This window comes from Pelodiscus sinensis, chromosome 1 (assembly GCF_049634645.1).
Source record: "Pelodiscus sinensis isolate JC-2024 chromosome 1, ASM4963464v1, whole genome shotgun sequence".
NCBI lineage: Eukaryota > Metazoa > Chordata > Testudines > Trionychidae > Pelodiscus > Pelodiscus sinensis.
This window is the reverse complement of record NC_134711.1, coordinates 190317635-190340389: the sequence shown is the minus strand read 5'-3', so window position 1 is coordinate 190340389 and position 22755 is coordinate 190317635. Positions and strand designations below refer to the sequence as shown.

The 22755-nt window shown below is 43.9% G+C and overlaps 1 protein-coding gene across 3 annotated transcripts in view; it reads right to left on the bottom strand.

The window, feature by feature from the left end:
• The window catches only part of ABCG1 (ATP binding cassette subfamily G member 1), an 88777-nt gene extending 66584 nt beyond the window's left edge, over positions 1-22193 (bottom strand). The window contains exons 1-2 of one of the 3 annotated variants that reach the window (XM_075912224.1): positions 22076-22193; positions 17637-17877 (exon numbers count right to left, since the gene is read on the bottom strand). In XM_075912224.1, the coding sequence (XP_075768339.1) occupies positions 17637-17856 (220 nt within the window). In that variant the 5' untranslated portion in view covers positions 17857-17877; positions 22076-22193. Of the gene's footprint in view, positions 1-17636; positions 17878-21536; positions 21788-21964 lie in introns of those variants that run through there. The other 2 variants (XM_006126120.3, XM_006126121.4) reach the window with 2 other exon arrangements.
• Between the last annotated feature and the right edge of the window lie 562 nt (positions 22194-22755).

The following is a 22755-nucleotide window of genomic DNA, read 5'->3' as shown; positions in this document are numbered from 1 at the left end:
AATTTCAATCTTAACTGATATAAACAACGTTAGGGTATGTCTACACTACCACCCTAGTTCGAACTAGGGTGGTTAATGTAGTCATTCAAAGTTGCAAATGAAGCCCGGGATTTAAATATACCGGACTTCATTTGCATCTTGCCAGGTGCCGCCCTCTTTAAATCCCCGTTAGTGCAGACTCCGTGCCCGTGGCTACACGCGGCACGGAGTAGGTAGTTCGAATTAGGCTAATTCGAACTACCGGTACACCTCATTCCACGAGGAGTAACAGTAGTTTGAATTAGAAAGCTTAATTCGAACTACCTACTCCGTGCCGTGTGTAGCCGCGGGCACGGAGTCCGCACTAAGAGGGATTTAAAAATGGCGGTGCCCGGCAAGATGCAAATGAAGCCCGGGATATTTAAATCCCGGGCTTCATTTGCAACTTCGAATGACTACATTAACCACCCTAGTTCGAACTAGGGTGGTAGTGTAGACATACCCTTAGAGAGGTAGCTGAGTTAGTCTACAACTGGAAAAACTTAAAAAACAACGAATAGTCTAGTAGCACCTTAAAGACTAACAAAACATGTAGATGGTCTCATGAGCTTTCATGGGCACAACCTACTTCTTCATATGATGATACCATCTACATATTTTGTTAGTCTTTAAGGTGCTGATATAAACAGGTTTTTAGAGAAAGCTGAACCCCAATATTCATTTTCATGAATATTCAATAAAAAAGGGTTAGTTCAAGTCAGTGGCATTGTAATCCAACTGCAATGCTAACCCCAATTTGCCAGTGCAAATTTTCTAATTAAGTATTTACCCTATAGCCCCTTTTCCTTTTGATTCTATGTACATTTGCTGATTAAGCACATTAGATTCTCAGAACTTTATTGTTTAATGTCTCAAGCACTCAGTGAAGCATTTGGCTCAATGCTTGTATAAAAGGAAGTAAAAAGTGCAATCTTGTTTACTTAAGTCTCAAAGGGATAGCTGTGTTAGTCTGTACCTGCAGAAACAACAAGGAGTCCTGTGGCACCTTAAAGACAAGCAGATTTATTTGGGCATATGCTTTCATGGGTAAAAATCACTTTGTCAGATGCATGGAGTGAACTCCATGCATCTGACAAAGTGGTGTTTACCATATGCCCAAATAAATCTGTTCGTCTTTACGGTGCCACAGGACTCCTCGTCTTTTACTTAAACGATTCCAGAGAAAGGGCACAGATGTAACTCAGAGAAGAATTTGTCCCAACAGCCTTGTTTACAATATTAAAACCTTTAGATTTTTTTTTAATTATATGGACATTTTCACTAACCATCTTTAGGTTGAACCAGTCTACTGTGGGAGTCTGGCAATATTTCTGGTCCAGAATGATTTTAGTTAGCCACATGTCCACTTATCATGGTTGTGGCCAAGTTTCCCACAGTCCCATAAAGTTTGTTTACAGCCATCAGCTCTGACACTCCTCATTCTGTGCTGTTGTTTAGCTTCAGTTTACCCCTAAATGTATTCTAAGAGCCTAGTAAGCAGTGGAAGTGTTGGTAATGCTGCTAGATAATATTGACCTCCCGTAGTCTGGCAAATTCTCTGCTTCAACACCTATCAGGTCCTGAATAGGGATGTGACAGTGTACACGGTTAACCAATGACCCTGGACTCATGGGTTAACCTTCATGGTTACATGCAGGGCCTCCTCCTGCCGTGCTGCTCTATCAGAGGCAGCAGCTGGGGGGGAGAAGAAGATGCGTGTAAACATGTAACTGCTGAAATTTTCAGCGGTTACACATTTACATAAATACATGCTTTTTAATATCCCTTGTTGCAAGGGTGTCGGACAAGAGAGATTAAACTTGTACTTTTTTATTTTGAAGCTCCAGCCTCTTCTCTCTGACTCCAAGATCTATTCTTTGAAGGGTCAGGCAAATATTGAATACAGGACTAATTTCCCAGGGTCCTGACTATTAACTGTTCCATCTTTTTCTGTGCTTCAGCAGAAGTACTCAGAAATAATTACAAGTGTTCTTTATAATTAAACATGTAAAGCAGCAAGAAGTAAAATTCTTACACAAACATTGTAGGCTACGGAAAGTAAAAGATGAAAATGGTAAATTATCCTGCAAAACCTAAGCCTCTGCCATTTATTTGTATTTATTTATTTATGAATTGTGAACAAAAAACAAGATGTTAATTCATTTAAACTGTAATGCAATTTAACATATGGTTTTCCTTAAAGGATTTAGACTACTTCGCCATTACCATTTTCTCTCGTGATAAATGTATTCTGTAAATGATCAGGTCCTTCTCTTGGTAAAACTGAAAATAATTTTCCTGAAAGCCTAGAACAACTCCAAGTGAAAATGAAAGACTTGGAGCGAAAAGTAACTCCTTCTAGTAAACGTAACCACAAAGCTTCCCACAATGATTGGACTCAAATGACGGCAAACAAAATTTGAGACTTAAGTGCTATGGGTCTACAGCCACATCGTTTGCAAGTAAATATTCTGATTTTATCCACATACTGCTAGTATTTGGCAAGCACTAATTTTATAGTATTTGTTGTTACTTGCTATTTTATCAGGCAAGGATAAGCTTCCTTCTCAAAAGAAAAAATCCACAAGTTTGAGCCCAGATTCAATCAAGGTATAGGTCTGAACAAGAACAGCTAATTCAGTAGGGAACCAATTTCCTATGAATACATGATCAGTGGGATACTACAGTAGAGCCTCCTGATAATTCATAAGTCCCAAGGGGGAAAAAAATTCTTAATTAATCTCCACATAATTCCCTTGTTAATCTTTTTTATAATTAGCTACTGAAATAACAGTCTCTCACAAAGATCTCCTCTCTTTGGCTAGGTCTACACTAGGGTATAAGGTTGAATTAAGATTCATGCAACTGCAGCTACATTAATTGCATAGCTGAAGTACCTTAACTCAACTTTTGGTGCCATCCACACTACAGGAAGTTGAAGGGAGAATACTCTCCCTTCAACTTCCCTTGCTCCTTGTAGAAACAGGACTACCGGCATCAACTGGAGTGCCACACTTAGTTCAAATTAGCTGTCTTCACTAGACCCGCTAATTCAAACCCTGGCAGATTGGCAGTAGCAGCTTAGATCTCCTCTGTAGTGCAGAGGTTTCCTTTATGTCTGAGCTGCTGGTACCCCCCTCTGTGTGATGTTTTAACTGTCATCTTGTTTGGGTTTGGGATGGGTGAATTGTGGAGCTTACCAAAAAATACATTTCTGTGAAGATTTTGACAATTTCACAAATTATTTTTGTTTTGTAGGTTGCAAGAAGGATTGACCTTGAATTCATTTGATACTTGATGAAAAATGGTGATAATCTTGGGGGTAGGAGTCTTCTTCTCACCATTGCCCCCTCCTCCTTGCTCCCCTTTTCCTAGTTTGCAACTGAAGAAAAAGGGATGAAAAACCAAAAGGATTGTTATCAGTGAAATGATTTAAAAAAAAAATCACTCTTTATAAATGTTTGGAGGGTGGTGGAGGTGTGATGAAAATTTACACCTGCTCGAGTGAGCTGTTTCGGGGGGGGGGGGGGGGGGGGGGTTAATTAACCGATTACTGATCTTCTATATATGAGAGAGTGTGTCGGTCTGCCGGTGTGTCTGTCTGTTCAAGAACTCCTCCTAAACTGTAAGAGCTAGGACCACCAAATTCAGTGTACAGCTTACTCTTCTTATAGCTCAAAGCAAGGTAAAGGTTTGGTTGGGCTAGGAAAACAGGATGTGCCGGGGATTGCTTCTCAAAACCATTCATAAAAGATACTGAATCACCTGGCAGGTGAAAGGGGCCGGCTGGGGGCTCCCCACCTCCAGGACTGCACCAGCCCCAAGCCTCCCACCCCCCCAACACCCTTTAGGGAGGGTGGGCTGAAACCACACACCCACACACACCATGTGGTTCCCCTTCATCAGAGAGTGAGAGGGAAGTGCAGTTTGCTGGATTCCTCATGATGGCTAGGGAATGCAGGGGGCAGATGAACCCTGCCCCAGCCAGGGGACATGCACCCCTCTCTCAGCTGTGCCCACTGGAGCTGCAGTGGCCATGGAGGGATGCTTTTCACCTGGCCTCAAACTGCTGCGGTGAGAGAGGGTTGGGGTTGTCCTTTCTCCCCAGGGCAGCCTGCAACTGAACCCTCCACTCCCAGCCCTACCCCAGAGCAAGGATTTCAATGAAGCATCTACATTTTCATTTTATTTTCCAAAAAATTGACTTAAGCACCTGAGCAAGTCTAGTCTTTAGATGCATGCCATTGAGCTGGAGTGTGCCTTTAGCTCTGAGTAGGGACTGCTACATCAATGCTCCATGGTGCTCACAAAATTGGGGGCGGGGGGAGAGGAGGAGATATCCAGGAAGCACCTGCTTAGCCCAATGTACTCTTACAAGGTCTAAATAGCCCACGCATTAATAAAAGAGCACTGGCACTTCCCTTATGTCCATGCATGAACACAGTTGGATTCACAATCTAGCCCTTATTGTTAGTTTTATAGTAACTGTCCTAGTTCTTTTGTTAGATGAAAAGACAAAATTCATATCAGACTATCTGCATTTCAGTCGTCGTTTATACATAAATGCATGTGTTGCAGTTCGGATGTAATTTGTCTAAAAAAGCAAATGTTGCCCACGTTTATACCCCACAAAGATTACGCAGATTAACCACAGGCAAAATACTCATGTGTCTGTGCTAGAGCACAGAACAACTGATTGATTGTTTCCAACATCCACAGTCCTGGGCAGGTTTCTACCATGTGGCATGTTGATTTGAGCACTGAAGTTATTTCCATCCACATTTTCTGTCACTTTATTTCTCCATGTATAGCAAGAATGTGCTAACTACAGAAACCTGAAGTACTGTGTTGTTGGGAGGAGAGGGGTGCTAATAAATTCAAGTTTTGCCTCAAGGACATCTTCTAGATGTAGCCACCAGCTTTTTGTTTGTAGTGCTCATTTCAAACTCAGATGAATACGCTCTCTGAGGCTAAAATAATGTATAGATTTTTCTGGGAATCTCCTTTGAAGTTCTCGTTTAGATGCTGCTGAAAATGTTCATTTTCTAAGTAAAGATCAATCTTTTTTTAACGGAGGAGGGAAATGTATGCTGCAGTTTTCTAGGCACATTTCCTAATTATAATTTAACAGGGTTGTAAGGCCAGAATCTGCCACTCTGATGTATACTGAGGGTGCGTCTAGACTGCAGAGCTTTTCTGGGATACCAGAGATATCCCGTAAAAACTCTGCAATGTCCAAGGAATGCGTCTGCTTTTCCGAAAAAAAATGTCAGAAAAGTGGACATGTTTTGTCGGCATCTCCATAAACCTCATTTTACGAGGAAGAAGGAATGTTCTGAAAGAGGGTTTTTTCCTGAAATTTGGTCCCATGTGGATATGCCAAATTTTGGAAAAGCCTCTTTCGGAAGTAAATCAGAAAAAGAAATGCAATTTACATACCACAAATTGAGTTTCTTTTTCCAATTTATCTTTGTAGTGTAGACATTGTAGTGTTTTGTTCTAGGAGTAATCTTACTGAAATCAGTCAGCCTCTCTTCTGAGTAAAATACTAGCCCTAGTAAAATACTAAGTGTGGCAGAATTCATTCCTTACTGAATAAGAGCTGAGCCCTACAGCCTTCCCCCTTCAAGCAAAATACCCCAAGAATTAATGGGTAGAGCTTATGTTCGCTAGAAGGTACATTTCGAAACCACATGTTCATGCAATGGCAGAATACACACATTATTAAAAACATTTGCACTCCTTGAGCTAAATTCTACCCTTGGAGACCTGCACAAAGCTCCCATCGCATCAGAAAAGACAATACCAGTCTACAGTAGGGATGGCAAAGTTTTAAACCCCAGACTGGCACATTCATATGCTTTCCAAAGATGCCTTTTCTGTACATGCTGGGACAAAGTCTGCCTTGGAATGCATGAATATGTAAGTACCTGTATGTAGATTTGTAGGTTGAGATCAGCATCTCAATGGCATAGCTAATACTGTCATCTTTGAAATGAAACTTCAGGAAGGCAGGAATACCCCTGGTGCAGAGTGAGGAGAAGGGAGGAAAGAGGCTGAAGAGCAAAGCACTTTGGCAATCCCAATTTTCTGATGGAGATCCAGCACTGGAACACAGAACTATGGAGCCATAATTGGGTCCCTGGCTGCCCCCACACCTCATGCTGTGCCCAGCGTAAAGTTAAATGTGCACTGCAATCGGACGGAGTGACTCTAGCTTGAGAAAGCAAAGCCTCAACAAGCTTTAATGTAGCCAGCTCAGGTCCCCAACCAGCAAAGTCACAGCCATATGTGCTTTAGCACGAGCTAGCCCTGTGAGTAATCACCAAGATTCTTGCGGGGGGAGGGGTGGGCGGTTGTCTTGTACAGCCCATGCTGCTCCGGCTTTATTGCTACGGTATCTGAGCTAGCTAGATTGAAGCTACTTAAGTATGTCTACAAGAGCTGCAATCAGACCCTATGCTTACAGTACTGGCATACCCTAAAGTCGTGGTGTCCAACGCACTAACCATTAACCACATGTGGCTATTTGGCTCGTTGAGCGTAGCTAGTTCGCTATAGTAGTAGCCACTATAGCGGCTACTGTTTCAGAATTGGTTGGACACCCTGGCCCTACAGGTACGTCTGCACTGCAAGTGAAGGCAGAGTTGCCAACTTTATAATTGCACAAAACTGAAGTCCCTCGTCCTGCTCCTGCTGTCCCTATGCCTGGCCTGCTCCCTCTTTGAGGCCCCAACCCCACTCAGTCCTGCCTCCCTTCCTCCACCTCTCGCTATCCCTAACTCTCACTGACTTTCACTGAGCTGGGACAGGAGTGTGGGAGGGGATGAAGGCTCCAGCTGGGGGTGTGGGCTCTGGGGTATGGCCAGAAATGAAAGATTCAGAGAGATTCTGGAGTAGGGGAGGGGGTTAGGGAGCAAGAAGGGGTGAAGGCTATGCCTGAGGATGCAGGATCTGGCGTAGGACGGGGCCCAAGGAGTTGGGAGTACATGAGGAGGTTTGGGGCTGGGGAAGATTGGGGTGAGGGCTCTGGCTAAGCAGTGCTTATCCCAGGTGACTCCATCATGTCTGGCCCCTAGACAGAAATGCAGCCAGGTGGCTCTATGCAGTGCATGGTGCCCCCGCAGGCATTGTCCCCCCAGGTGCCACCTCCCCTTAGCTGCAGTTCCTGGCCAATGGGAACTGCAACAGCAATTTGAATGGTTAGAGCACTGCAAATCCACAGATATCTGCATTATATCTACATCCACAGATGTGGATGTATCTATGGCTCATTTTGGTGGATGCGGATCCAGATATAAATTTTGTATGTAGAACACTACAGATTTGCAGATATCCACTTGATATCATCAGATCATTCTTGTGGATGCAGATACCGATTTTGAATTTGCACAGGGCTCCATGAATGCCAACAACAGTATGTCCCTCTTTACTGAGTTAAAATAAAATTAAATTCAGGAATCATCAAGTTAAATAAAAATACACAATTTTGATATTGTCAGGCATGAGTAAAATTAAGCTGATAAAAATAAGTAAAAGGACCCTTAAAATAACTAGCTCTGGAGCTTATTCATTAGTACTGCAGTTAATTTCTATCAGTTAGACTTGTTTGCTCTAACACACGAATATTAAATTACATACATTTTGCTACCTGGAATGCAAATATGGGATCAAGCAGATTCTAAAGTGAATGAAAACAATACAATTAATCTGTTCTAGAAAAAAGGAAAAACTATCCCCAGCAAGGGTTTTGGTCCTTACTGTTTTACATCTTTTCCTTTCGACTTAGCAACAGCACATATAGCAGCCAATCAGACTGCATTTCCTCTAGCTCTAGCGTCACACTCTGAGGTTACTATAGTGCACTGACCGACAGTAACCGAGAGAGAGGAAAAAGAGACTGTTTCATGCAGCACCTCTACTGCAGTGCACCTGCTATGAGGAGGACAGGCTTTTTCTAACTCCTCTAGCAAGGATTAGCCAATAGTTCAGGGCAAATCCTATTTTTGATCATTTGGATTTCACAATGTCACCAAGAGAGTGTAATCTTTCTGGGGCATTACACATAACACATACATTTTTCTATGTCTTGCTCAAATAAATATGTCTGAATGAATTTGTAACAGAACACACACACACAAAAAGAACTGGAGAAACCTAATCCAAACCTAATCTAGTCCACTTAAGTCAATTTGGGCATTTTCACATTAGGTTAAGTCACCTGAGTATTCCATCTTATTTAAAGAACATTTGTGTGTCTAAAATCTCTAATAATATTATCTCAGACCTTAATAATATTTATTAAAAAAATCAACATTTCCCTTGCAAACACCATGGGCCAAATTTGATTAAATTTGCACCTTGTCTAAAGGCTTCTCTCATGCAGGGAGAAGATCTTCTGTTTTTCTTGATAACTTTAAGATTAAGCATGTTACAGTCTTGTAAAAGACAAGTTTCTCTTAAATCAATTATTTTCACAGGGATTACTGAAACATGAAAAAAGCCAGATTTTAACAATCACATTCTACAGAACATGAATGTCTATGTTGCTATTAACCAAATCAATAAAAATACAGTTTCTTTAAAAAGTTACATTTTGACTCATTTTAATAGGTTACTAAAGAGCAAATTCTACTAGCCTCTGCATTTTAACTTGCTGCAAATGAGTCATTACAACACAAACTAAAATGTTGCCTAATTAACCATGAATACTGACAAGTACTAGAAAAAGCAAAACCCGAGTTATTTGGGATTTTTGAGAAGCAAATTAATTATCACTCCTTTAAGGTGTTACATTGGCATGATATTTACATGGGACCTTAAGTTATGTCAAAATATGCCTTAAAGTGTATCCGTAGGTGCCCATTATTAATGCATTATAAAAACAAAGTAAAGATGCATTTGTCAAGGGTGAAAGGGCAAAACAGAATGTTCATCCTTGTGACAGGGTGTGTACCCTGCATTAGCCAAGAAAATATGGAGTTAACCTTAAGGGTGAAAGAAGTCATGCCCCACAGACCATGCTGGGTATGCTCCAACTGCTGCCTCCAGTATAAAAAGGGAGCATCTCAGCTCATTGTAGGCAGACCACTGAAAGAAGAGTATACCTGGTAGAGGATCCTGTCCAGCAGCTACTTCAGTACCTGACTGCAGGAACCAAAGATCCCAAGGACCAGAACAGAGACCTATTGCCTACAGTCGGTCAACAGGAGTTGGAATCCCAGGGAGCTACTAACACTGAGGAGCTCAAGAAACCTGGCTGCTGGGGGCATGGAAGGAAGTGGCCCAGGGAGGCAGTATGAGTGGTATCTCCCAACTGAGGCATGTTGCAGTAGGAACCCTGCTGACTGGGTGGTGACCATGCTTGACACTGACAGGGCCCGGTGGAACAGGGATATCCCAGGTCCCCTTACCTTGGCTGTCACCCCCTTGGGTTGCAGCCCCTTATTTTGACTGTTGGGCCATACATCCCTGATCCCAAGAGTGACCATATTCAGTTGGGCCACTAGACTGTACAGCCCAGAAGCCCAGGGGCAGCCATATTGACTCTGAGTATTAAGTCACAAGACCCTGATCCATACTAACTCCAGCCACTGTTCTCAGTTTAGGGATAGGTGGTAGTATTACAACCCTGATCTGACCCAAAAGGGAATGGGGTGTGCATACCCCACGACGATCTCCTTTACTTCAAGAGGCTAGCTATAATCTGATCCTCAATACATGCAATTTTATCAAGCTAAATTAACTCTTCATGGCGCATTTTAATCAGAGGAGCATGACAGCAGAGGAGTTGATAACTCTATTGGAGACTCTTGATTTATGAGATATAACACTTTAATTTCACGTAGCACTAGACTGAAATTTAATATAGGGGCCCCAATATCAATCCTTATTCTGTAAATTGGTTAGCCTGGTTTTTTTGCACCTCTTGTTAATTCTAGATGGCATGTTAGAGTTCAGGGTGGAAATTTCTCTTTCATACCTTGTTTTTGTTGAAACTCTAGTCAAAGTAAGGAGTTGCATGTTAAATTAAAGTTTGTCTCCAGATAGTTCTTAAAAATGTAGCGGACTAGGCTTTTATATATTGAAACATTTGACATGACAGAGAGATTTTTCCTTAAAAGGCAAGTTGGCTCATTGCTTTTAAAAATAAGGGATGACCAGCATGGGACTGAACAAAATAGTGTGTGCATGTATTGTGCAAGCTTCCTTCCTTCCGTTCTACCAACTCACCTCCATCCCAAAATATGTCAACACCTCTATACCATTCCTGGACTTCTGCTAAGCAAATTTTGAGTCCCACCTATCTGCATATAGTTTTATGATGTACCCAAGCAGTGGCCCAATTCAAACCATGAAACAAATTTTCTCTGGTAGAGAACAGTAATCAAAATTTCAGCCTTACTGCTGCCAGAGTTGAACTAACTCATTCCACAATCCATCTCTTTCAAAACCAAGCAGCTATTTCACTGTGAAAAAATCAGAAATTTTTCTACAAACCTTACTGGTAAAACTTTTCTATGAAGTGACTGAGTTGCTGACTGAAGTCAGTAGGATTCAGGCTCTCAAGTCATTAAGGTGCTTTCAAAAAACTTACCCTGTGCTCTTTTCCAAACTCCCATGCTAATGAAAATGCCCATTTAAATTGATGGGTCAGAGGTACCATTTGCTTGATTAAGTATTTTTGTGCCAAATTCATTCCCAGTATAATTCCACTGACTTTAAGAGAGTTACTTTAGGGATGAATCTGGTCCAAGGTCACCCCAGACCATCTCAGGATAGATTTCTAAATGGCGCATTCCACTTATTTTAATGAGTCTCTTGCGACAAGCAGCATTTGTCATGTAATTCTTTGTAAATGAAAGCGAGTCCTTCTACTGTCATTTAGCCCAACAAAAAAGGAAAAGGAAATGAATACATCTCTTAATAAGATGTTAAAGCTGAGACGGATCAATACAAGAAACATCCAGACTTAAAAGTTAAAGGCAGCCATGGTGTATTTAACTTCTCTGTTATTGGCATGGTAATGCAGAGCTATAATTTTGTATTGGGTCTTATGAAAAGTAGATAATGTTACATACCATATAGATTTCTTTGTCTGAACAACATGCCTGAACATACAACAGAATGACAGCATTATCACAAAATGCCTCTGATTTTGTTAGTTTGGATTTTAATCTTACTTTTACATTACTGTTTTGGCTGGTTGGTTTGTTTAAGAATTTCAACTTCAATACAATGTGTTTGCATGGATTTTCTTTGGAAGTAAACTATATGCTCATTTATGAGCATTTCCTGAATGTTTATTGTTTCTTTCATTAAAACCAGGCAAAGAGATAAAAATCTTAACAGCAACAAATTTTCTGAGATCAATATAAAAGGAACACCATCACCCTGAAAAATCTCGTTGACATAGAAAAATCTTTTACCTACTGTTGCTACAACTAACACCTAAAACTAACTAGAATTCAAAGAGATTAGGAAGAGAGATTATTTTTACTCTTTTCATCTTAAGCATTTGACAGCAGTTTGCTTGATTTGTTTTTTTAATTAGTCATTTACTCTTCCTGGGCCTGGTATAGTTTTCTTGTTTATTTGTTTGTAGTGTTTGTTTTTGGCTGCAGATGAGTTGCTCTGCACTAGTCATGTAAAAACAGACTTAAACCCAACATATTTTGCCAGTGAAAGATCTCCCCAGCATGAGAAACAACAATCAGCATAGCCTCTTTGCAAATCCATAGCTTATGGGGGTTTGGCAGTGCATCAGATTCCCAAAGGAACTGAATTGGTAACATAGACCTATGGCGTTCTCACACATACCGGTAATTTATTTTTAAAGTGTACATAAATCCTGTTTAGTTCATTACACAGAGTTAATTCTATTTTGCAGATACCCCACCAAAGAAATCAGATCTTATGCAAAGAAGCATTCCTTCTGGTGAATGCTTTCATTTGAGACCAGACAGACTGTTCAGTTTTTGATCTTTTATTCCCTATTGTTTTGGGCTTGTCCAATGTAATAACTTTTTGATTTATGCCAATGCTCTGAGCCTGCTCCTGGTGGAAGGGGCTGGAGCTGGGAGGAAGAGGTGTGGCTTGAAAGTCTCTGTGCTCCAGTGATCTTTAGCTAGCCTAGTGGCTCTTGAGACCCACTGGCAGCTGGTATACTTTAGAGCAGGGGTGGGGGAACCTTATGTGTGTCAGGGCCGCTGACTCACAAAAGTCAGTCAAGGGCTGCGAGGGGTGGAGCATTCCCCAATGCATTCCCCAATGCTGGGGAAGGCCCTAAGCCTAAGGAGTCTGATCCAGGCAAGCCAGGGGCCGCATCTGGCCCTTGGGCCTTAGGTTCACCATCCCCGCTTTAGAGCAATTCTGAGGCTGCTCTAAGATATATGTGTTAGGGAAGAAGCAAGTAGAAGCCCAACATCAGAACTGGGGAATAGGAAATGGTCCCTTGTAGCTGTCCTGCACAGAGAGCTTAGACCTCTTTCTCATACCCCAAGGCGATAACATCACTGTCATTCACTGCCCTTTCCCAAGGCCAGCAACAGATGCATACCAGTAACAGCAGCTGCAGAAATGAAAATGAATGGCCAAGAAGCAAGTGCTCAGAAAAGAAAGAGCCACAGGGAAAAGCCTGAGCATGTTTGGTAAGAATACTGCTGGTTTACCCAAAAGAGGTTCATAAATGTCAGAAAGGGAACAGACAAACACTTTTAAATTTCAGGCATTTTTTAAATTTCAGGCATTTTTAAAAGTAAATATCAGGACTCAATTAGAAAAATTGGGGGGTTTTTTTGGTTTTTTTTTTTTTAAGAGGATTCAAGTATACAGCATCCTTTTAATCTCTATGAAATATGCTGCCCTGCAGTAAACATTGCTGTTAAAGACTAAATAAATGGGGTGGTTGGAACATTATCAGCTATAGTAGAACCTTTGAGTTATAACATTAGAGTTATGAACTGACTAGTCAACCACAAACCTCATTTGGAATTGGACATACAAAATCAAGCAACAGCAGAAACCAAAAAAATACAGTGCAGTGTTAAATATAAATTACTACAACAAAAGGAAAGCAGCATTTTTCTTCAGCAGAATACAGTTTCAAAGCTGTATTAAGTTAATGTTTGGTTGTAAACTTTTGAAAGAACAACCATAATTACAGAGTTACAAACATTTCAGAGTTACAAATAACCCCCATTCCCAAGGTGTTTGGAACGGAGATTTACTATAAATGAAACTTAATTGAAAATAGCCATTTTGTCAAAGCCAAAATGTTTCATGAGTAAGTATCTGTTTTGTCAAAGTTTTCATCCGGAAGGTTTATTGAACCAGGATTCTCTGTTCATTTTTTACCGGGGGGGGGGGGGGGGGGGGGGGCAAAAAACCTCAGGATTTAGATCTGAAAATGGACATTTTCACTAAATTCCATTCTGTGAAAACCTTTGAAAGATCCTGTTTTAATTCCAGTGAGAAACAAAACAAAATTTGAAACATCAAACCTTGCTGGACAGTGTTACCAAATAGCTTTTAAAGACACCTTCTCTGGTGAGTGGGCAGGGATGGGGAAGTAATTCTTTTTAAAAAAAAAAATGCAGGTTGAGACACATTAGAAACCCACTCCTGCAAACATATAAGCACGAGTAACTATTCATATGTACAGTGCGGCTGGAGCTACTCACAGGCATAGGTGTTTGAAGGATCAGGGGGATATATAGTATTTCTTCATCACAGTCATTTCTAGATTATTAAAACTTGGTCTATTCGCCAGGCTGGCATGAGAGTGCCTGGGAATTCTGTTTATCTGACAACACTTTGTATAAAACTATTATAAGAGGGACGTTTAAAGCAATGGATACACAAAGACAGGTAAAATGAAATTGAGGGCAAGAAGTGTCATTAAAAAATTCCCTAATTTTTGTCTCTGGCATGACTCAACACAGCACATTTGTTATTTCCAATTAATAGAAATATCCTACCAAAGCATGCAATTATATCAATTTACTCTACAGGAAACAATTGCTTGTGAAAATGTAATGACTTCATCTAAGTACTCTCCTTAAAGAGAGCTCTCCTTGAGGAGTTCAATATCTTGTCTTCAGTATACTTCATTCCAGAAGTGTCTGTTATGGGGAATATTTTAAGTCCTTGTCCCTTCAAAGAGATCACTAACCATATGAAGAAAACAGAACGTTACAACAAAATGCAGTGGACTTCATTCTCCTTTGCCTTGCATCTTGTGCAGCCGTTTACAAAGAGAACACAACGTTTTTGGAAAGTGTTACCATTCTGATTTGGCAGCATTTTACCCCCATTAGTGCAAAAGACCAACAATGTGCAAGTCGAAGGAGAATCAGAGCCATGATGACAGTTTTTCTGCCTACGCAACATGGAGATGAGACTATTACCTACCTCACAATAGCTCTGTAACGACTCGTTACCAAATAGGTAGAATTGCTTTGAATAGGTACGGCATAATGTAAAGAACTAAGAGTGAAATCCTATCCCCACCAAATGTAATTGGAGTTTTGCCATTAACTGCACTGTAGCGAGGATTTTACTCTATATTTTACTCATCGCTTTTGAAGTGTTCTGAACAACTAACCCACAATCTGTTTGTTGAGCATAATTTGTTAGGCAGAAAGGGGAATACACCTGTCTTTGAGCTCATGTTTCTTGGCTTGAACTAAAGGACTTGAAGTGAGGGAATGATAATGGGATATAGCAGATAAAATAAGCAGCTGCTGTAGCTGCAGCATATATGAATGTATTCTGGGATATTTCAGCGCCATATTTAACACCACAACTACTTTGGTGGGAGATTGTTGTTGTACTATCTCATGTTAATGAGATATACCACTTGGTCTACAGGCTTACAAACACGGACCCTGATCTAGCAGAAGCATCCATGCAGGCAGGTCCTTATAGCCACATGGTCTCCCAAAGACTACAGTAACAGTCATTATTTGACTGCACTGGCACTCCTCGTGGGCACATTCTTTTGCAGGATCAGGGCCCATTAGCTACACATTGGGCAGGACCAACACTTTGTTTACAATTTATCTAACAGTACCTCAGCCAAATTCTGAGAGATACTGAGCATACCACTTAAGCCAATAAGAGCTACTCAGCATCTCTCAGAATTTGGCCCTGTCAAATAACACCCATGTAGTTGGTGGTATCTCCTCCCTATACATTTTAGGCTCTAAAAAGAATGATAAAACAGCCGACAGACATGGACAATCTATACATTATGGGCTAGATTTTTAAACATTACTTAAGAAATATAGTCTGCCCTCAACTTCATGTGCCTACTCTACAGCTGAAACATTCACACCTCAGAAAGAGTTCAAAAGCTAACCATTTGCCATTATACCCTGTTAGCTGCATAAACATGCCTTTTCTTTTGACCCATACGTAGGATAAAAACACATGAGATTGTAAGCCAAGCAGATTTGGCAGCCTTGTAATACTGTATTTACTTGGACCGTGAGATCTAAATTAAATGTGAAACTCTCCAAGCATTAATTCTCTGTTATCTGAACAATAAACGCCAGGGGATCACCCAGTGTTAATAGTTTAGCTAGAATGAATTTTAATCATAGTCTTTATTTATTTCTAATGTTTCAGCCAAACGCCCTCAGCTAAATGAACTGGTTTGTTAGGCTCGGACTGTGCCATTTACTCACTGGCTTGAGCAGACAGCAATTCTGAACTGTGCCAGCCCATGAGAAACTCTGGGAGGAACCATGTTTCAGAAGGTACAAACCCACCCTCAGCTCACACTGTACACAAGCCCACCCTCAGTACACAAGGGAACACATATACTGCAGCATCTAATGCAGGGGTCTCCAACCTTTTTAACCACATGGTCCCTTTTTCAATTTAAGTGCAATGTAAGATCTACCTCAAACCCAAATACCTTTGCCCCACTTCCTTCCGCTCCTTCTTTGAGTCCCCATGCCTCTTCCACCTGTTCTCCGAGGCCTTAGCCTGCTCACTCCATCCCCTTTGGGCTCCTCTCATCCTTGCTCACCTTCACCAGGCTGGGGTAGGGAGTTGGGGAGCACGCTGTGGTCTTGGGGGTAGGAGTTTGGAGTGTGGGAGGAGCTCCAGGCTTAGCTCAGGGTGGGGGACTGGGGTCCCAGAGGGGTTTCCAGATGCAAGCTCTGGGAAGGAGTTTGGGTCTTGGGGAACTCAAATCTGGGGCAGGAGTTTGGGTGCAGGAGGAGATTCAGGGCTGGGACAGGGGTTCGGGAAGCAGGCTCTGGCTGAGCACTGTTTAACTAAGACGGCTTCCAGGCGGTGGAGCAGTGGGGTTAAGGCCGGCTTATTCCTGCCCTGGCTCTGCACCACCCCTGAGAGCAGCTCGCATGTCCAGCAATGGCTCCATGGCACCATGTGCTGTCCCGCATCTACAGGCACTGAGCCCACAGCTTCTACAGGCCACAGTTCCCCATTATTGATCAATGGGAGCTGCAGAAGTGGTGTCTGCAGGCAAGGACAGCATGTGAAGACCGCCTGCTCTGCCTCTCAGGGGCTGCAGGGAGATGCCAGCCACTTCCAGTAGCAGCAATTACCACGGGGATAATTACTTCAGCCACTACGGGTTAGGCATTTTAGAATTCACTAAAAGAATTAAATGTGAGCGTAAGAGAGAAATAAAAATTATGAAATGCACAGACCAGTCAAAAACCAAACATAACCCACTTTGCAAGCAGTAAAAGCAGTAACAACCCACGTATGTCTTGAGTCGGGAGAGGAGAGTGACGGACAGTGTGTGAGTGACAGATTTGCATTGCCAAGCTCCCTCCATCCCCTTCTCTCTGTGTGTGAAGATGGGATACAGAAGTGGGGGGGGGGGGAAGAGGGACACCCTGACATCAGTGCCCCCTCCCCTTCTCCCTCTCACATCCTGCACAGCAAGCAGGAGGCTCCCCGGGGGAGGGGTGAGCTCCAAGGCAGAGGGCAGGAGCAACGTGACAGTGGGAGGAGAGGCCAGCCTGGCCAAACCAGTCAGGTATCCAGCGACCACCTATCAGAGACAGCAAGATCTATCGGTAGATCCCAATCTACTGGTTGGTGATAACTGGTCTAATGGAATGGCATAGCTCATGCTCCCAAGAGAATCTGCCTGCCTGGAGGTGAGAAAGGTCCTTTGCACGTTCAGAGGTGATCTGAGCCCCCAAAGTTACTAGTAAGGAGCACTGCCTGAGCTCGCTCAAAACCAGGGACTGCTGTTATGTTTGTCCCTTGGGATGATGGTGAGAAAGGCTCCTTGTGCTCATCCCTACCTCCTACTCTCACATGTTTAAGGCCAAGCCAAGTAGTCACTTCACTCTTTGTTAAACACATTACTGTATATGCAAGACAGAATGAGCAATTTATTTGCATACTTCTACAGACTTTGCACCAGAGAAAACACCAAGACTCACCGCACTAAGTGGCAGAGAGAAAGCACTAGAAAAAACAGACACAGAATGTACTTTGATGGACCCCAGTCATTGCTTTTGTTTCACTGTATACAGCACATTCTCTCCATTTACCACCACAGTCTTCATGACAACATAAAGATCATTTCTCTAGATATTGCTGCTAAAAATATTCATTTTCCTTACCCTTCTTCCTCCACCATGGTCCTTCCTGGACAGAATATGACAGTTCCTTAAACTCAATGTTCACAGCTGGTCTCCGGGGTAGGTAGGAGAAACGATGGGCTTCTGTTAGCGTATTGTCCACCTTTTTTAAGTGCCCATTCAGCAACCGAGCATCTTGGTTATCTGTGCCACTTGAGACCACTTCATCCACTGAAACACACACTGACTTTGGCTCAGCCATAGCAGAAGAACTGCTAACATTCTAGAAAATAGGAATAAGAAATAGGAGAACTTTTTATTGGCAACAAATTTCATCAAACTTATTCTTTTGTTCCAAGAATTCTCAAAAATATATTAATTCAGAGCTCTCATATGGAAAGGTGAAAGGGAACAATTCAGTGATTTGAGTCCTGCCTGTGTCTGTCTAGGCAGGTGTATAAGAAAGAAGCAGGGGGCAACAGTAAAAATGGGCAGTTTCCCAAAATCTAGCAAGCATATATGCTGCCATCCAAAGCTTGCATAAGATTGTTCCACTAACACGAGTCATTATTTTTACTTCTGTAAGACTGAACATTGAATGTACCAAACACATGATCCACAATTCTGGAGGTGAAAGTCAACTCTGATTACCAAATTTCCTGGAGGTGTTTTACTCATGTTCATAAATGAAACTGAAGAGGAATCTAACAATGCCTACTAGGGATGTAAGCAACTAGTCGAATATCCAATAAGCAAAAGCTTATCGGTAATCGACTAGTCACTCCCCCCCCCCCTCCCCCGCTGCCTCTATCAGAGGCAGCAAAGGAGGAGCAGGAGCTAGTGCTGGGGGGGAGCTGGCTTAAAAGCAGATCCCTCCCAGCACCATCTCCACAGGAGGTAGGGGAGGCAGGGTGATAGCAAGAACCAAGTGCAAGCTGGAAATCAACTGACTCCCAGCTCGCACCCAGTCCCAGATGCTGCACCTCTGCTTTTTAAATGTATTAAGAGCCTATCAGCTCTTAATACATTTAAAAATCAGAAGTGTAGCAAGGGGGACCCAGCATGTGCTGGGAATCAGCTGTCCTGGCTTGCATAGGGTCCCCCATGCTGTGCATCAGCCTTTTAAATGTATTAAGAGCCAGCAGGCTCTTAATACATTTAAAAGGTAGAGCCGCAGCAGGGTTAGCTCCTGGTTTCAGGAGCTAACCCCACAGCAGCTCCCGCACTTATCGACTAATCGATGGAATATCCATCAACTAGTCAATTAGTTGATAAAACAAAACGTAACATTCCTAATGCCTACTAGATTTCTTAAACAGTTGGACAATAGAGATATATAATATGAACAGGATAATGCAAAACTATGTTAAACTGAGTGACCTATAATGAAAAGTTTAAAAAACTGGGCACAATTGTTTAATCTTGAGAAAAGACGGGGGAGGGACGCTCTTAAAACAGTCTTCTAATATGTTAAGGTCTATTTTAAAGGAGATAGTCATCAATTATTCCCCATATTCACTGAAGCTAGGGCAAGAAGTAATGGTCTTAAGCTGCAGCAAGGGAAATTTAGGCCAGATACTAAGAGAAACTTTCTAACTATTAGGGTAGTCAAATATTAGAACAGGTTTCAAAGGAGGTTGTGGAAACCCCTTTGTGGGAGGTTTTACAAACAGGTTGGACAAACTCCTCTCAGGGATGATCTAGATCAGCGGTTCACAAATCGTGTGTTGGGAACCCAAAGTGAGTTGCAATCAGTGTTCCCTCTTCCTTTTTACATCCATGTGCAGAATTAATTTTGTTATGTACACCAATATGGAGGTGATGTGTGACAGGGCGAGGCAGAGAGGTTTGGTGTGTGGCAAAAAACTGAGGGTTGGGGTGAGGGGCTGAGGATGCAGGAGGGGGCTTGAAGCTGGGGCAGAGGGTTGAGGTGCAAGGGTGAAAATTCTGGATGGAGTCTGGGGTGAGGATTTGGGGTGAGAGGAGGCTCAGGGCTGCAACAGAGAGTTAGGTGTGTGGGGGGGGTGAAGGCTCCAGTTGGGGATGCGGGCTCAGGGATGGGGCCAGGGTTGACGGTTTGGGGTGCTGGCTTCTCCCCGGCCCTCTTTCACCTCAGCAGCTCAGGACAAGGTGAGAGGCATCTCTCCTCAGCTGCAGTAGCTCTGGTGGGGCTGGACAAGGCCAGGGGAGGGGGGCCTCTCCCCAGCCATGGCACCTCTGGCAGGGCTTGGACAGTGGAAGGTCTCCTCTCCCCGTGTACACAGCACTTGACAGCCATGCGGCAACACAGCGTAAAGAGAACTTAGGTCATGATCCCATTTTCCTGGGGGCTCTAGGGTTGGCTCCTTTACCATGAGGTGAACTGAGGCGGCCGTCTCAGATGCCAGACTGTGGAGGAGGAGGCACCACTAGGACCCAGAGTGTAGAAAAATGTGTCTGCTGCTGGCTCATATGTGGGCATCATTTGAGCTCCGTACCTCAGGTACCAAAATGTTGTGGGCCAGCTGGGACCTGGGGCCCAAACTCCACTGCCTGGGGCTGAAGCCAAGGGCTTCTACTCTGAGTGGCGGAACTCAGGTTATAGACCCCCCTGCCCAGGGCAGCAGCCCTGGGACCTCAACTTTGGGCCCTATCCCCACCTGAGACAGTGAGCAGGGAGGTTTCGATCCTCCCTTCAGACAAAAGCAACTACACAACCTCAGAAGAGAGTCTCAGCGCAATGAAGTTTGAGAACCCCAAGTCTAGGTTTACCTAGTCCTGCCTCTGAGCAGGGAGGCTGGACTTGACTTCAAGGCCCCTTCCAGTCCTAGATTTCTATACTTCTATCTTGTTGTGAGGAAGGGCCAGTCCTTTGAGTGAGGATTTTCAAAATTGGAATGGATAGTGAAGTAAAAGACGGAAGCATTTGTCCTGTCTAGAAACAGTGATCCTGATCTTGTTAATGCCGGTGGGTAGAGAGTCAAATCCTATATCTATATTTTTGTTTTCGTTAACAAAAGGACTGTTACTAAACAATGCAAATATATTTGCATATCTGGTGATAAAAACAAGCAAGTCATGTTTATAATGGTATTTTTATAACAGTCTCTTTTAAACTAATGTATGTTTAACCCTTCAACCAGTTTTCTATTTTATTTTCCAATTTCTGTGTCGTGGTTTTTAATTGCTTTTGTTTCACAACAGGCAAAACAATAAACACATGCCCATTCAGCAAAATGTCTCTATCTTCTTTACCAGCTTCTCTCTAAATATTTCCCTTTTGTTAAAATCAACCAGACATACACAGAACTCATTACATAATGTGCTACTGGAGCTTGTATGTTTCTCAGTAAAATTGTTTTGAAATCATAGGATGCAGTTGAGCAGGACAGAGCATGCTCAGAAAACTGTCTAATCTCCTCCTCCTTCCCCCCCATGAGCTCAAGGCAAGAGGTAACTATCGGTCAAACCCTGCTGTGTGTCCCTGATTTCAAATCCAGGATGCTATAAATGAAAAATCAGTGCATCCTGCCTAATTCTAGCCAGCCTGTACCCTGTGAAATGGCAATAACTATGCCACAAGAACAATCCCCAGAACTTCTGCTAAATTCCTTGCATGACTTATTGACACAAACCAAGGCCAAGGTTAACCAGCCACTCCAGTTGCTTAGAAAAGCACAAACCAATGGCCAAGCTCTCACACTGCTGTACCCCCATAAACCAACCAGCAGTCCTCCCCCAAACCCCTTCTCTCACGGCGCACAGACACAACGGTGATAGAGCTGGTAGCACACAAGGAAGGCATCCCAGCAATGCTTACTGCACAGTGAAAGCCATCGATCCATTTTTTTTCTGGGCTGGGCCACTTTTGGAGAAGCCCCGTGGCCATCCTCACCCTCTCCCCGAGCCATGCCACGCTGCCCTCGACCCCAACACCCGCTGGGACGAATCGCTGGAACTCACCGCCGGGGGATTATCCTGGCACACCGACCGCGCTGCTTAAGGGAGTCGCTGCTGTCCAGCAGCAATCAGGCAGCCTGCGTACCGGGAGGAGGCTTCCTCCCAGCGCCTGTTTTGAAATATGGGCCAGCTGCCGGGGGGAGGGGACTCTGTTTGGGAAGCTCACCCCTAGCTCCGACCCTGCCGGTGGGAGAAAAGCTCTGCAGCCTAGGGCCGGGCCGGGGAGCTGCCCTACACACGGGATCTCTCCGCCGCCTCCCGCCTCCCGCCCCAGCGGTGCCAGCCCCTCGCCGGCTCAGACGCGCACAAGAGCCGCTCAATCCGGCCCAGGGGGAGCTGGTCCCACCGCAGAAGAGCCGCCCGCTGCGGGAGCCAGGCTGCCCCGCTCGGGCAGGGGCCATGCGGGGGGGAGGCGCCCGGGGGCTTCTTACCAAGGCGCTGCCCACCGAGAGCGCTGCCATCAGACAGGCCATGTGCGCCGGGACGGGCGGGGGCGCTCGGAGGCTCCAGCCGCAGCGGAGGCAGCGCGCAGCGATGCTCACCCTGGCTGCGCGGCCCCTCAGCCCCACGCCGGCCGGCAGCGCCTGGGCCGCCCTCTCCCGCCGGATTGGCTGAGCAGGGGCAGTGGGCGGGCCTGGCCTCTTGCAGGGAAACGTGCTCTTGTTTTCCTGCCTGTGGCCGGGCTGGGCGCTGCTCCCCTCCTCCCCGCGCAGATGCTTTGCAGCTTCTGCTCTCTCTCCTCTCCGCCTCCCCATCCCCCTGCCTGCTCCGGCGGTGCCTGCGGGCAAGGCAGGGCACTGGCGTGTAAGGGGTGGAGTCCCTCTCCCCTCCCCCCGCTATTTCCTCCCCCCACAGTATTGCACCCTCTAGGGGTATCCTGGAACATGCACCCTCTAGGGGCAGCGCTAGCGGGATGCACAGAAGAAGCTTCCCACTTCCCTCTGCTCTTTGCTCCTCTCTGGCCTGGACTTGGTAATCAGTGGCTGGTCAGCAAAGAAAAGAAAGTTCCTTGTGGAATCCCCATCTCTGGAGATATTTAAGAGTAGGTTAGATAAATGTCTGTCAGGGATGGTCTAGACAGTATTTGGTCCTGCCATGGGGGCAGCGGTCTGGACTTGATGACCTCTCGAGGTCCCTTCCAGTCCTAGTATTCTATGATTCTATGATCTCATCACTGCTATGGGCAAAGGCTATGTCTACACTGGCTTGATTTTGCACAAGA